Source organism: Somniosus microcephalus, chromosome 21, assembly GCF_052327205.1.
Source record: "Somniosus microcephalus isolate GS21.2 chromosome 21, FLI_Smic_1.0, whole genome shotgun sequence".
NCBI lineage: Eukaryota > Metazoa > Chordata > Chondrichthyes > Squaliformes > Somniosidae > Somniosus > Somniosus microcephalus.
The window spans coordinates 64,971,971-64,986,355 of NC_141007.1; the positions used below are offsets into that span (position 1 = coordinate 64,971,971).

Here is a 14,385-nt window from a genome sequence, read left to right on the forward strand (position 1 = left end):
ACCTTCAAAGCCTCCTTGGAAAAAGTGTAACATCCCCACCGACACCTGGGAATCCCTGGCCCAAGACCGCACAAAGTGGAGGAGAAGCATCTGGGAAGGCGCCGAACACCTCGAGTCTCTTTGCTGGAAGCAAGCGGAAGCCAAGCGCAGGCAGCGCAAGGAGTGCACGTCAACCCAAGCACCCCACCCACCCGCTCCTTCAACCACCGTCTGCCCCACCTGTGACAGAGACTATAGGTCCCGCATTTTACTCATCAGTCACCTGCGAACTCATTTTTAACGTGGAAACAAGTCATCCTCGGTTCCGAGGGACGGCCTAAGGAGAGAGAAGAAGAAGCTGTTGCCTACTGGGCTATTGGAGGAGCTGTGTCAAAACTTTAATTTGAATGCAATATGACTGCCTTTCACTAAACAAGCTTTCACAGGCAGTGACATTGATTGGTTTTCAGTTGCCAGTTGCATCACACATACCATACATCATCCAAACAATTCATTCCATCAAAATACCTGACCATGAATGAAATTGGAGCATAGATATTTATTTGTACGTATTAGTCTGGGCATCTGCCACCTGGGACACATTTGTAAATGGGCATGTATTCCATGGAGCAAGTGCACGGATTCCACAGAGCTTTTTATTTTAGAGATTAGACTTGAAATGTTTTATACAGAGTATTACTGCAATAAGAAAGTTTCCTGAGTATATGTAATAGTTAATTAGTGGTTAATTATTTACCATCAAAATACTTCATTAAAAATATGCACATTTTGCCATAACTACAAACAGATGATTGGCTGGATCTAAGAATATCTGCAATTACTCCTGTAGAAATGAAGTAACAATTATGTTGTTATAGGTAACAATTATTGTTTGCTTTTGTAGTTCTGCAGAGACCTGCTCATTTTCTAGTCAACATTTTCAGCAATACCTAAAAGAAGCAAACATAGTGGTTAGATTAATATTTTTAACTGAACTACAGATAACAAAATGAAAACCTGTTGTATGAAACAGTTTTTGTATTCATCATAATTCTTTAAGACATCTCTATTTATATTATAATAGACAATATCCTCCCCCCCCCCATTTACCAATCCCAGAAAAACAAGGGCTGGTTGGTTGCAAGTTGGAAACTTGGGCCAACCAGCTAGCTGCTCTTAAAAAGGTATTGCTTGCCCTGAAAGTGGAGTAGAGGAACTCTGCTGCTGGGTGAAAGTGACGGTGCACCAGACATTTGTTCAATGATGGCCATAGATAAGTGTTATGGGTGTGGTAGTGGACCCAAATGCAGACAGACAGCCAGAGACTTGAGATGGAGTAAAACTCAAAAGATGCTTTAGTAGAAGGCTCTTCAAATACAGGACATACAGAGAATTCTTCAAACAAAAGACCAAAGTAACAATTCAAAGAAACAAAAGCGAGTATACAAAACGCAGGGCAAGGACTAGAAATCAACCTGTGACTTGCAGGCATGAAAACTCAAGACGGAGTGACTGGGGCTGGAAATAATCCGCTTAAATAACAGCCTGATTACTCTGATGAGACAATTACACTAATGAGACACAGGAGAGGAGGGAGGTACAGAGACATGGCAGCAGTGTACTGAGGCCTCCTAAACCGCCCTCTGGCGGCCAGCAGAGGAACGTCTAGCTGGGACCCTGACAATAAGTCTCCAGGTTTTAGTAATGATACCTTGGAGGTCCAGTTGCAGGAGGTGCGGCAAAGAGGAGGGCCTTCTTTGGAGCGGAAGATCATAGAATCATAGAATGGTTACAGATGGAAGAAGGCCGTTCGGCCCGTCGAGCCCGTGCCGACACTCAGCTAGTCCCACTCCCCCGCCCTTTCCCTGTAGCCCTGCAGTTTTTTTTCCTTCAGATATTTATCCAACTCCCTTTTGAAAGATAAAATTGAGTCTGCCTCCACCACCCTTTCAGGCAGTGCATTCTAGATCTTAATCACTCGCTGTGTAAAAAAGTTTTTTCTTCCGTCGCCTTTGGTTCTTTTGCCAATCACCTTAAATCAGTGTCCTCTGGTTCTCGACCCTTCTGCCAATGGGAACAGTTTCCCTCTATCTACTCTGTCCAGACCCCTCATGATTTTGAACACTTCTATCAAATCTCCTCTCAATCTTCTCCGCTCCAAGGAGAACAACCCCAGCTTCTCCAGTCTATCCACGTAACTCAAGTCCCTCATTCCTGGAATCATTCTCGTAGATCTATTCTGCACCCTCTGCACGGCCTTAACATCCTTCCTAAAGTGTGGTGCCCAGAATTGGACACAGTACTCCAGTTGGTGCAGAACCAGTGTTTTATACTCATCCTCTCTGAAAGCAGAGGCACATCCTTCCTGGAAGGAGTTGGGCGGGCAAGTCAATACTTGTATGGTATGATCGACTGGAAACCAGATGACAAAGAAGTTCAGTGGCATCAAAAGAAGTACCAAGATTTGTGTACTATTGTGTTGGCAGCTCAACCACAAAAGAGTCATATCTAGAAAACTATTATGAGCTTGTGGAAATAGTTAGGAGCAGAGAGGAAAGTGGTCAAGGCAGAGTGGTGCTATTTTGTCTACTCACATCTTGCTAACATCTTCGTAGGTGTTCTGTGCTTACAGGCCAAGGCTGTCTGCCATTGGGAGAAAACCTGGACAAGAGGTGAGTCAGCAATACTAAATCAGCTCACTGTCTTTGGTGAGATGGCACCCACCCTATGTGGACAGGAATCCATAGAGGTCATAGACAGTTTGAAGTCACTGTGTTACCACCCAGCAAGTATCTTCCATTTGCTATAATCCGGCAGATCGAGGGAAATTGTTTAAGAACAATTGACTTGGAAATTAAAATCGGGAGAAATGTATAACGGGTGGCTGAATCGATATCACCCAAAGGCAAAAACATCCCCATTGAATTTATACTGGGGCTCTATACCTCTGCATGAGTTAAGACCGAACATTCTTTTCTTATCCCTTGGTCTATCCTTTAGCCTCACAACATTCCATGAGTTCTGCGAGGTGGGTAGAAATATCTTCTGCTGGCTCCTCCTCCCAAAATGGCTCAGGTGAGATTGGAAATTTACCAAGTGTGAATTAGTCCAGTGAGACAAGAAACACACAAAACCCTGAAAAATCTTTACCTGTGTAAGAAGGTAGTTCTCTTCCGCCAGTTTTTCTATGATATCAAAATGATCCGTATTTGGTACATCTTGAAAACGGACGCTCAACCCGGCAGCCTCAACAGCCTGCAATGAAAAACTATTTCAAAAGAACAGCACGAGCAAAGCACCCCCACTTCATTCTGAATAATAAAATCATTAATAATACTTCCGCACACTGAATTTTAAGTTCAAATGTGGACAAAACATGGCATTCTGTCCAAGCACCAACATGGTGTCATGTAAAATGTAGACAATTGCAAGTAGGTGTACTCTTTTTGTTTGGTGATTAACCAATTAGTCTGTAAATTAATAAAACTTTAAAAGAACCTTAACAAATTCAATTAAAATTGTGTTGGCCGGGGGTGATGAAGCACTCCAGTCCCCACGGCGCCCACTGGTCGCGGAAATACTCAAGCGTGCCGGCGGACACCGCGTGCTCCATCTCCAGGGCCACCCAGGCACGAACATGGCCGCGGAAGAGAGGCAGGCAATCGGGCCGATCGACCCCCTCGACCGCCCGCTGCCTGGATCAGTTGATGGCCTTTTTGGCCAGGCCTGCAGGTAGGTGTAAGTCCAAGGCAGTTATGTTGAAACTGTATAGTTCTCTGGTCAGGTAATGCATTGAATTAACTGAGGCACAAGGGAAACATCCAAACCCTGACAGCAATACAGAGAAGAACTGTGAGGCTTATTCCAAGTGTTAGAGGGCAGTTATGAGAAAAGATTGGAAACACTTGAGCTCCTCAGCCTTGAAGAAAATGAGAAGAGTATAGAATGTGTTAAGATATTAAATGGAATAGAAATGGTTACTTGAGTACTATTTCAATTTGCATCACAACTGCAGGACAAGAGCACATAGCTGGAAATAGGAAAAGATCTTTTGTCAGGAAGCACTTCTTCACACAGTGATTAATATTTAGATTGGTCTTCGGAGTAGTGTAGTGGAGGCACAAATTCTGTGATACCCTGTAATGCAAGAAGCAGTTGAATGCTGAGATGGGAGAGACCATAAATTTCTACGAAAGGATGAACTAGAATAACTTGCCCCAATCTGTACTTATCTTAGCAACCTGGGATGCAAGCCCTCTGGACCAGGCAACTTATCCACTCTAAGCCTACCCAGCCTTTCTAGTACATCCTGTCTATCAATTTCCACCCCTTCCATTGCTTCTACCTTTTCCACTTCTACCGATATTTTGTCAGCATCCACCTCCTTAGTAAACACCGATACAAAGTACTCAGAGTATTCTAGCCTTGCCCTGCGCCTCTAAGCATATATCACCTTCTTTGTCCCTAATCGGCCCCACCCCGCCTCTTCCTATTCGCTTACTGTTTACATGCCGGTGGAAGATTTTTGGGTTCCCTTTTATGTTAACCGCCATTCTATTCTCATATTCTCTCTTCGCCAATCTTATTTTCATCTTCACTTTCCCTCTCAACTTATTGTATTTGGTCTGGTTCTCCCTTGAAGAATTCACCTGACATGCATCATACACCCTCTTTTTTTGTTTCATCATCTCTATCTCCCTCATCATCCAAGGAGCCCTTGCTTTGGTTCCCTTACCCTTCCCTCTTGTTGGAATGTACTTAGCCTGTACTTCAAACATCTCCTCCTTAAAGATCACCCATTGTTCAGTTACAGTTTTTCCTGTCAGTCTTTGGTTCCATTTTACCCTGACTAGATCCTTTTGTACCCATTGAAGTTAGCCCTATTCCAGTTTAGGAGTTCCACTCTAGATTGTTGCTTGCTCCTCTCCATTGCTAATCTAAATCTTATGATACGATGATCACTCGTACACAAGTGTTCTCCCACAGACACTTGGTCAACCTGGCCCACCTCATTCCCCAGCACCAGCAATGTCTCCTTCCTAGTTGGGCCAAGAACATACTGGTCAAGGAAATTCTCCTGAACACATTTCAGAAATTCCTCCCCCTCCTTTCCCTTTACCCTAGCATTATCCCAATCGATATTTGGGTAATTAAATCACCACTCTATAGCTCTTGCATATCTCTGCAATTTCCCTGCAGATTTGCTCCTCTACCTCCCTCTCACTATTTGGAGGCCTGTAGCCAATAGCGTGATCATACCCTTTTTGCTCCTCAACTCTAACCAAATGGATTCTGTCCTTATCCCCTCAAGAACATCCTATCCTCCCTTTCCAAAACTACAATGTCTTCCTTAATAAGCACTGCCATCCCACCTCCCTTTTTTACTTCCCTATCTTTTCTAAACACCTTGTACCCTGGAATATTAAGTGCCCAGTCTTCACCATTTTAAAGCCATGTTTCTGTTATTGCCACAACATCATATTGCCATACAGCTAATTGTGCTTATAGCTCAACAACCTTATTCACCACACATACAAAAGCAAAACACTGCGAATGCTGGAAATCCAAAATAAAAACAGAAAATGCTGGAAATATTCAGCAGGTCAGGCAGCATCTGTGGAGTGAGAAACAGAGTTAACGTTTCAGGTCGATGACCCTTCGTCAGAACTGGAAAAAATTGGAGATGGAACAGGTTTTTAAGCAAATGTAGGGGCAGGGAAAGGGAGGAGGGGAGGAAAGAACAAAAGGGAAGGTCTGTGATAGGCTGGAAGGCAGGAGAGATTAAGAGACAAAAGGGATGATGGTGCAAGGCAAAGAGATGGTAATGGGACAAGTTAAGAAACAAAAGATGGCTCTAGATGAAGTGTAAATGGCAATGGCAGAATGATCGACAGCTGCCATGTGAGAGAAAAAAAAAGGGAATAAAAAGATGGGACAGAGGTTATGGTCTGAAATTGTTGAACTTGATGTTGAGTCCAGAAGGCTGTAAAGTGCCTAATCGAAAGATGAGGTGCTGTTCCTCGAGTTTACGTTGAGCTTCATTGGAACAGTGTAAGAGGCCGAGGACGGAGAGGTCAGAGAGTGGGAGTGGAGCGGAGAATTAAAGTGACAGGCGACCGGAAGCTTGGGGTCACCCATATGGACTGAACGGAGGTGTTCCACAAAGCGGTCACCCAATCTGCATTTGGTCTCCTCAGTGTAGAGGAGACCGCATCGTGAGCAGCGAATACAGTATACTAAATTGCAAGAAGTACAAGTAAATCGCTGTTTCAGCTGGAAGGACTGTTTGGGGCCCTAGACAGTGGGAAGGGAGGGGGTAAAAGGGCATGTGTTGCATCTCCTGCGCTTGCACATGAAGGTGACGGGGGAAGGGGTGTTGAGGAGCGGACCAGGGTGTCGCAGAGGGAGTGGTCCCTTCGGAATGCTGAAAGGGGAGGTGAGGGGAAGATGTGTTGAGTGGTGGGATCACGCTGGAGATGGCGGAGGATGATCAGTTGAATGTGGAGGCTGGTGGGGTTAAAGGTGAGGACAAGGGATACCCTATCGTGGTTCCGGGAGGGAGGGGAAGGGGTGAGAGCAAAAGTGCGGGAAATAGAACGGACACGGTCAAGGGCCATGTCAACCACGGTAGAGGGGATGTTCCAGTCCTACTCAGGTCCCCTCCCTCACCTCTTTTTCCGGTACATTGATGATTGTATCAGTGCCATTTCCTGCTCTCGCCCTGAACTAGAACATTTCATTCACTCTGCTTCCAATTTCCACCCTTCCCTCACCTTCACATGACTCTTCCCTTCCCTTCCTCAACTTCTCTGTCTCCATCTCTGGGGATAGGCCATTGACAAACATTCACTAAGCCTACTGACTCCCGCAGCCAACTGCACTACACTTCCTCCCACCCCGCTTCCTGTAAGGACTCTATTCCATTCTCCCAGTTTCTCCGTCTCCGCCGCATCTGCTCTAACGATCCACCTTCCATACTAGTGCTTCCGACATGTCTTCCTTTTTCCTCAACTGAGGATTTCTCCAGAACAGAAAGCTGAATGCTGCAACTTTTGACAGCTCGCGGCCATTCTGCTTTCTGTGCTGGTGAGATGAGGGACTCCCGAGACCTGAAGGAAGGAAGGCTGTAAAGGTAAGAAAAGGTAAGTAAAACTTCTTTAAACACTTTACACACACCAAACACACTTACCTCTGCACTCATGCACCCATCACTCACCTGAACAACGGACATCTGGAACCCTCCAAGCCCTTCAGCCCAACGGTCTGCCTCGCTAACTTGGCGTGGTTTGGAGCTGTCGGGAATCCCACACTTCAGGAATAAAAATAGGGATTAGGCTAAAAACTGCCTGTTAATGACCTGTTAACAGGCAGTTAATTGGCACTAATCCCCTTCCTGCCTCGGGGAGGTGGGTCCCAGTGCGGGGCGGGTACCCGCCTCCTTTGAAACTGGCATGGAGGTGGGTTGGGGGCGGGATGGGTTCATGCCCCCCGATTTCGAGATTTTAACCCCCCACACGCCTCCAATCCCGCCTCCACGGCCCAATGAAAATCCTGCCCTACGTTTGATTTTGGCCATGCTTTGCAGGAAGCACAGAATGGAAGTCAGATCAGAGAAAGTCAAAGGTCAAGCCATCCACATAAATACTGTGGCTACAAGAGCAGGTCAGAGGTGGAGTATTCTATGACGAGTGACTCCCCTCCTGACTCCCCATAAGCCTTTCCACCATCTACAAGGCATAAGTCAGGAGTGTGATGAAATACTCTCCACTTGCCTGGTCTAATGGTAGGAGCAACAAGTTAGCTGCTTGCCTTCTAGGTTGGAAGTGGAGTGTGAGACTAGAAGAACTACAGAGAGGAAATAAGATTTCAAACAGGTGTTATTTGCATATGCAAAGGGTTTAATGCCTGCTACAGGCCGATTTTTTTTTTCCTTTCCCAATATGGCGGACAGCACACTTCTGGCCGGTAATAAAAAACATTAAAAAAAGATGGATGCTGTAATTGTATCAGCTAAATATGCAATTATAACTAAGATGAACTGAGATTTTTTTCTAACTGTTTGACAGCCCTAGTTGAAATAGTCAAGAAATGGGCAGATGCCCATACTTTAGCTATTACAAATGACATAGTCATACCAGTTGTCAGCCTTCTGTGCCTTCAAAGTTCCAGATATTCTTCTTTTATTTTTAGCAATTGCTTAGTCAGAACAGAGTAGAAGAGTTCTAAAGACAGTTAAAGTTCTGGACTCGCAATACTTCAGTCGGTGTCAGCCTTAACACAATTGTAAGAACATTTTCCTCTGAGTTAGAAGACAGTAAGTTTAAGTCCCACTGGAAAGACTGAAGCACATAATTAGGCTGAGACTACAGTGCAGTACTGTGTGAATGCTGCAATGTCAGAGGTACCGTCTTTCAGATGAGACATTAAGACGAGGCTCTTAGACATAAAAGATCCCATGGCACTATTCAAAGAAGAGCTGGGGAATTCTGCCGGTGTCCTGGCCAACACCTATCCCTCAACCAACATCAGTAAAGACAGATTATCTGGTCATTATCTCGTTGCTGTTATGAGATCTTGGTGTGTTCCATTTCCCAGCGCTAACATCTTTGATGAACACAAAAAATAATCTTTCCTATGCGTTCCAACAAAACTTCTCCTTATCTTAATACTTGGAAGGACGGACAGCAACTATCTGGGCAGGATCGGACAGATAGAATGAACACCGATATATTTTCTCGCCCTTTTTCTGTATATTTGTATGAATGGTTGTCAGTCATGCCTTATCTATGACCGAAAACTGTGCCCCATTTCCAAAAGCTGTAAGGCTTGCTGTAAATTCAATATGTGAGGCAGTATATTCTCAAGAAACTATTATAAATTTACATTCAGAAGCCTGAGAGAGGCCCAAGTATCCATTCATTTTGCCCAGCAGCATTCCATAAAATGTTAAATATAGCCTCCCACACTGTCACCAGACAAAGTTAAACATTGGCTCAGTTTCAGTTCTGCTCAGATCCGTTTGTTAGAAAAATAAATTACCATTTAGATTAGTCCACCACACCTACAAACCTTTACTTAGGCTATCTGAGTTATTCAAAATCTGCTGAACAATATATCCCGTGAGATAGGAAAGTAGGGCTAATGGAAGTAAAACAGATTAAAAACATATAATGTACCTGGTAATACTCTTGAGATTGTTTCCTAAATTCATCCGAATCATGCTGTGCCACAGCGACCACGATCTCACAGTTCCCATCCAGTCGCTTCATGGTGTTCACAAACTGCATCGGACTGTTGTGGAGAGCATCGCCCCTATCAAACCATAGCGAGCTATTAATTTCACAGCAGTGTGACAAAAAAATCATTGTGACCATCCTCAAACTTGAGTCTGCCAGTAAAGGGTTAAAATTGTTAAAATGACGATCACAGGAATTTCATCCGAACATAGTGGCCCAGATTTTGCGTTAATAATAAATAAATGAAAATAACTTGGAGTAATTTCTATCCAAGTGAGTTGCTAACCCAAGACTTCGAAAGTTCCCTTTTCAATTCTAAACTTATATGAAAGTTGACGTAAGAAAACTACTAGGCACTTGGTCTAAGCGTTAAACAAAGCTTTAATCAACTGTTTTACAACATGGAGGTCTAGTTGTGTCCTTCACTAGTTCCTTTAAGAATGTCCTGCGCAAACTGGGCCCGTGCCCGAGTATTTATACTCTCCCTGGACAGCGCCACCCGCAGGCTGCTCCGTATTATTTCATAAGTCTTTCTTTCATGAATGACTGATTCATGTCAAAAGTGTTATCATTTAAAGACAACAGAACACTCAGTGGATGTAATAGAAAGAGGCGATGGCTTATTTCATCAGTGAGCCAGGTTTTTTTTAATTCATTCACGGCAAAGGCAGCCTTTATTGCCCATCCCTAATTGCCCTTGAGAAGGTGGTGATGAGCCGCCTTATACAACTGAGTGGCTTGCTAGGCCATTTCAGAGGGCAGTTAAGAGTCAACCACATTGCTGTGGGTCTGGAGGCACATATAGGCCAGACCGGGTAAGGATGGCAGGTTTCCTTCCCTAAAGGACATTAGTGAACCAGATGGGTTTTTATGACAATCCGGTAGTTTTATACTAGCTTTTTATTCTAGATTTATTTAATCAATTGCTATGGTGGGATTTGAATTTATGTCTCCGGATTAGTCCAGGCCTCGGGATTACTAGTCCAGTAACATAAACACTATGCTACTGTACCCCATTCCAGTGCACTCACTTCAAAGTGTAATTTATCACAAACTGTCAAAAAAAATTCTAGAGCTAAAAACAAACTGAGCAGGATATACTATTTACAAGAACCTCTGTGCTGAATTGGAATGAAGAAACTTCAGCTGTTCAAAAAGGTAAGTGTGAACGTGCCTACCACACAAAATAGTCATGGGTTGGGTATGAATAATGGAGTCATTGAACTTTGCACCATTGGCTTTAAATAGCGTGTACAGGGAATTTAATTGCAAAAATATAATCTAGTCATTTGTAAATGTAATCATGGTCACTGGCAGTGAACACTCAGTGAACGTACTCAGACATCTGAAGAGGATCATTGATGTAGGTGTGGACAATTGGACAGAGGTCATAAATCCCACTGACAAGTAAAGCACCTGTGGAGAAATAAAACACGTTTCTGTATTGTGCCATCAGTTAACAACCTAGGAAAACTTGAATGATGCAGTAGTTCTCTGAAACCCAGGCAATATTCTTTTTGAAACATCAATATCTTTCAAGCATCCAAAAATCTTGGTCAATCACCTAAACAATTGAGTATAGCGTGAGTTACACGTTAAATGCGCCTGTAGCACAAAAGCTCATCCAGCACACATTTTCTGATTCCGCGAGTAACCACTATCTGTTAAGTTTATATTTGAGCAAATCATTGTGGTTAACTTATCTCATTCGGCCCGGTGGAAATTTTCACCATCATTAGAATGTCTGTGCACTTCAACCTTTTGTTCAACTTCTGCTCAATGATGAATAAAAATTTAGAATATCACACTAAAATGTCGATACTGTGCCAAGTGTCTTTCATAGAGTCAATTTGAAATGCATTATGTTATATTTCGCTATTTTTAAGGTATTATTAGGATAAAATAAAGGAAGGTTTTCTGTGTATCTGGCTATTTACTTGACCCGAGAGCACTTGATGCTAACATTGGATGCCCAAAATAGAAATGTATTCCATTCCCAACACTGACACGCCTCAACTTGATGCACACAACAATTCATTTAAAGGCCACAAGTGATTTTTATTTAGGGACAGGAGGAAGAAATTCACTGGAGCTTTATTATGTTCTCAGGCAGGGTGACAAGATGAAAGTTCAGTTCCCTGGAAACCCTTCTATTACTGTTAACTAAAATGATTGAAAGCAAAGATATGTGCACGAAAGAGAAGGAGCTCAACACCTTCCTGCATTACCTTTAATATCAGGAGTGACACCATACTCTGCCCAGTCTGTACAAAGCACCATGGCTCCTAAATGGGCACCAGCAGAATGCCCACAGAGATAAACACCACTGAAAGACATGCAAAAGGAAAGGAGTATAAATCTTCTGCGAGTTGTCTCCAAACAGAAAGCAATTCTGCATTTCCCCCCTCTTCCCCGCACCTTCCCATGAAGAAAACTTTATTCGGAAAACCATATGAAACTGCAATTTATCCTCCAGAAATAATGTCAGCCTCTCTGTCAACAATTCAATGGTCAGTTTCTGTGCTGTAAATCATTTGTAATACTTTCATCCTGTATATGAGACAGGTCAGTCTTAATACAAGGGATCAATCCCACAAAGTGACGCAGGACAGTGTGGTCGACTTTAAAGAATCTATTCCAATATTAATCTTTTCAAAATGAACACATAAATATCTTGTAAGGCAATTCGACTTTAGATACGAAAATATTAAAGATAGTGAATGAACCACTCTCTGGGTAAAGAAGTTTCTCCTGAATTCCCTATTGCATTTATTAGTGACTATCTTATATTTATGGTCCCTAGTGCTGGTCTCGCCTGCAAGTGGAAACATCTTCTCTGCACCTACTCTATCAAACCCTTTCATAATCTTGAAGATCTCTATCGGGTCACCCCTCAGTCTTCTCTTTTCTAGAGAAAAGAGCCCCAGCCTGTTCAATCTTTCCTGATAGGTAAAGCCTCTCAGTTCTGATATCATTTTAGTAAGTCTTTAATGCACCTTCTCCAGTGCCTCTATATCCTTTTTATAATATGGGGACCAGAACTGTTCACAGTATTCCAAGTATGGTCTAACCAAAGTTCTATACAAGTTTAACATAACTTCTCTGCTTTTCAATTCTATCCCTCTAGAAATGAATCCCAGTGTTTTTTTAAATTTTTTAATGGCCTTATTAACCTGCATTGCTACTTTTAGTGATCTGTGTACCCCTCTGTTCCTCTACCCCATTTAGACACTTATTTTCCAAGGAGTATCTGGCCTCCTTATTCTTCCAACCAAAATGTATTATTTCACACTCCTCTATATTGAAGTTCATTTGCCAATTAAATGCCAATTCTGAAATGTCTTCCTGTATTTTGTCCTCTGTATTAACCACACCCCAATTTGGTGTCATCCACAAATTTTTAAATTGTACTTCCAATTACAGAGTCCAAATCCTTTATGTAAATAGTGAACAGTGGTCCAGCACCGATCCCCTCCACTTCCCACCACTTGCCAATCTGAGTAACTACCTTTAACCCCCTACTCTCTGTTTTGTGTTTTGTAGCCATGAAGTTCTGAAGTAACATTTTGTCAGATCTTACCTCAAAGTAGAATACTGCTGCACAATGAAGGCTACGCTACGTCGAACCTGAGACACAATTAAGTCCATATTACCTGAAAATACAGCAAACCAAAGGTATGGAAAAAGTTAATTTGGACCTACAGTTTTATGTAGTAACAGTAGACTTCAAACTGGTGTAAGAGCATTTTATTATTTAAAGCACAATTATAACATTCAAGGAGTTGTTTCAGGTAAAACAATGTATGGGAACCTAGAACCAGTTGCTCAGTCTAACTAAAGCAGTCGATATATTTAAAAAACAGAGCTTTAACACCGCCATTTACGTATCTGTCTTAAAGCAGTGCTCTAAGCTTCTTCCAAGGCTGGTACTTCAATCAACTCTTTGAGCACCAATCCAAGTTAGCTTATCAGCATGCATTTAGACTCTGACCTAACCAAAAATAAGCAGCACATCTTCTAAAATGGCTTCTGCTACCACACTCACCTCTAGTGTGGCCCAAGGTTCCACTGTTGGTCCCCTCGATTCCTCGTCTGCATGCTTGCTGCCTCTGAATAATACCTATAAACATGGGATCAGCTTCCGACTATATGCTGATGACATCCAGCTTTACCTCTCCACCACCACCCTCGAATGATGCTATCTTATCTAACCAGCTGTCCGACATCAAGTAGTAGATGGGCAAGAGTTTGCTACAATTTGATACTGACAAGACCAGAGGCATCCTGTTCATCTCTTGCCAAAAATTCTGCACCCGAGCTCCGATTCCATTCACCTTCCAGGCTGCTTGCTCGGGTTGACACTGATAGTGTATAACCTTGGTGTTCTTTGCTGCTTGCTCATGCAGAATCTGACAATGCATAATCTTGGTGTCCTGTTTGACTTTGAGCTGAGCTTAAACCTCACATCTTATCCATCTAACTCTATAATATTGCTTCCTTGAATTCTTACCTCATGTCCATTGTATCGCTCATCAATTCCTTTTTCACCTCTGGGCTGAACTTCTCCAACACGCTCCTTACCAGCTTTCCAAGTTCTTCAGTAGCCTTTACAAAACCTCGCTCTTCAACCTTGCCTTGGGTCTCTTCTGACCCTTTTCCTGCACCAGCTTGGTTTCCATTTCTTCCCACTTCCATGTGAAACGCTGTGGGATGTCTTGCTACATTAAAGGTGCTGTACAAGTGCAACTTGTTGTTGTCTATCTCTGCAACCTCCTCCAACCCTCCGAGATATCTGCGCTGCTCCAATTCTAGCCTCTTGCGCATCACCGATTTTAATCGCACCACCATTGGCGGTTGTGCCTCCAGCTGCCTAGGCTCTAAACTCAAATTCCCTCTCTGCCTCTCTACCTCTTTCCCCTCCTTTAAGATACTCCTTAAAACCTACTTCTTCACCCGTCCTAATACCTCCTTATGTGGCTCAGTGTTAAATTGTCTTTGATAATGCTCCTGTGAAGTGCCTTAGGTCATTTTACTACGTTAACGGTGCGATATAACAGGAAGGCAGATTATTATCTGAACAGCAATAGATTGGGAGAAGGGGAAGTGCAACGAGACCTGGGTGTCCTTGTGCACCAGTCACTGAAGGTAAGCATGCAGATGCAGCAGGCGG

At 43.1% G+C, this 14,385-nt stretch overlaps 1 protein-coding gene across 5 annotated transcripts in view; it reads right to left on the bottom strand.

Moving 5' to 3' along the window:
• Nucleotides 1-518: 518 nt before the first annotated feature.
• The window catches only part of afmid (arylformamidase), a 39,410-nt gene continuing 25,543 nt past the window's right edge, over nucleotides 519-14,385 (bottom strand). For all 5 annotated transcript variants that reach the window (XM_085963781.1, XM_085963778.1, XM_085963777.1 and 2 more), the window contains 6 exons: nucleotides 12,796-12,868; nucleotides 11,444-11,541; nucleotides 10,553-10,631; nucleotides 9,156-9,291; nucleotides 3,130-3,234; nucleotides 519-929 (listed from right to left, as the gene is read on the bottom strand). In XM_085963781.1, the coding sequence (XP_085819907.1) occupies nucleotides 900-929; nucleotides 3,130-3,234; nucleotides 9,156-9,291; nucleotides 10,553-10,631; nucleotides 11,444-11,541; nucleotides 12,796-12,868 (521 nt within the window). In that variant the 3' untranslated portion in view covers nucleotides 519-899. The remainder of the gene's footprint in view (nucleotides 930-3,129; nucleotides 3,235-9,155; nucleotides 9,292-10,552; nucleotides 10,632-11,443; nucleotides 11,542-12,795; nucleotides 12,869-14,385) is intronic.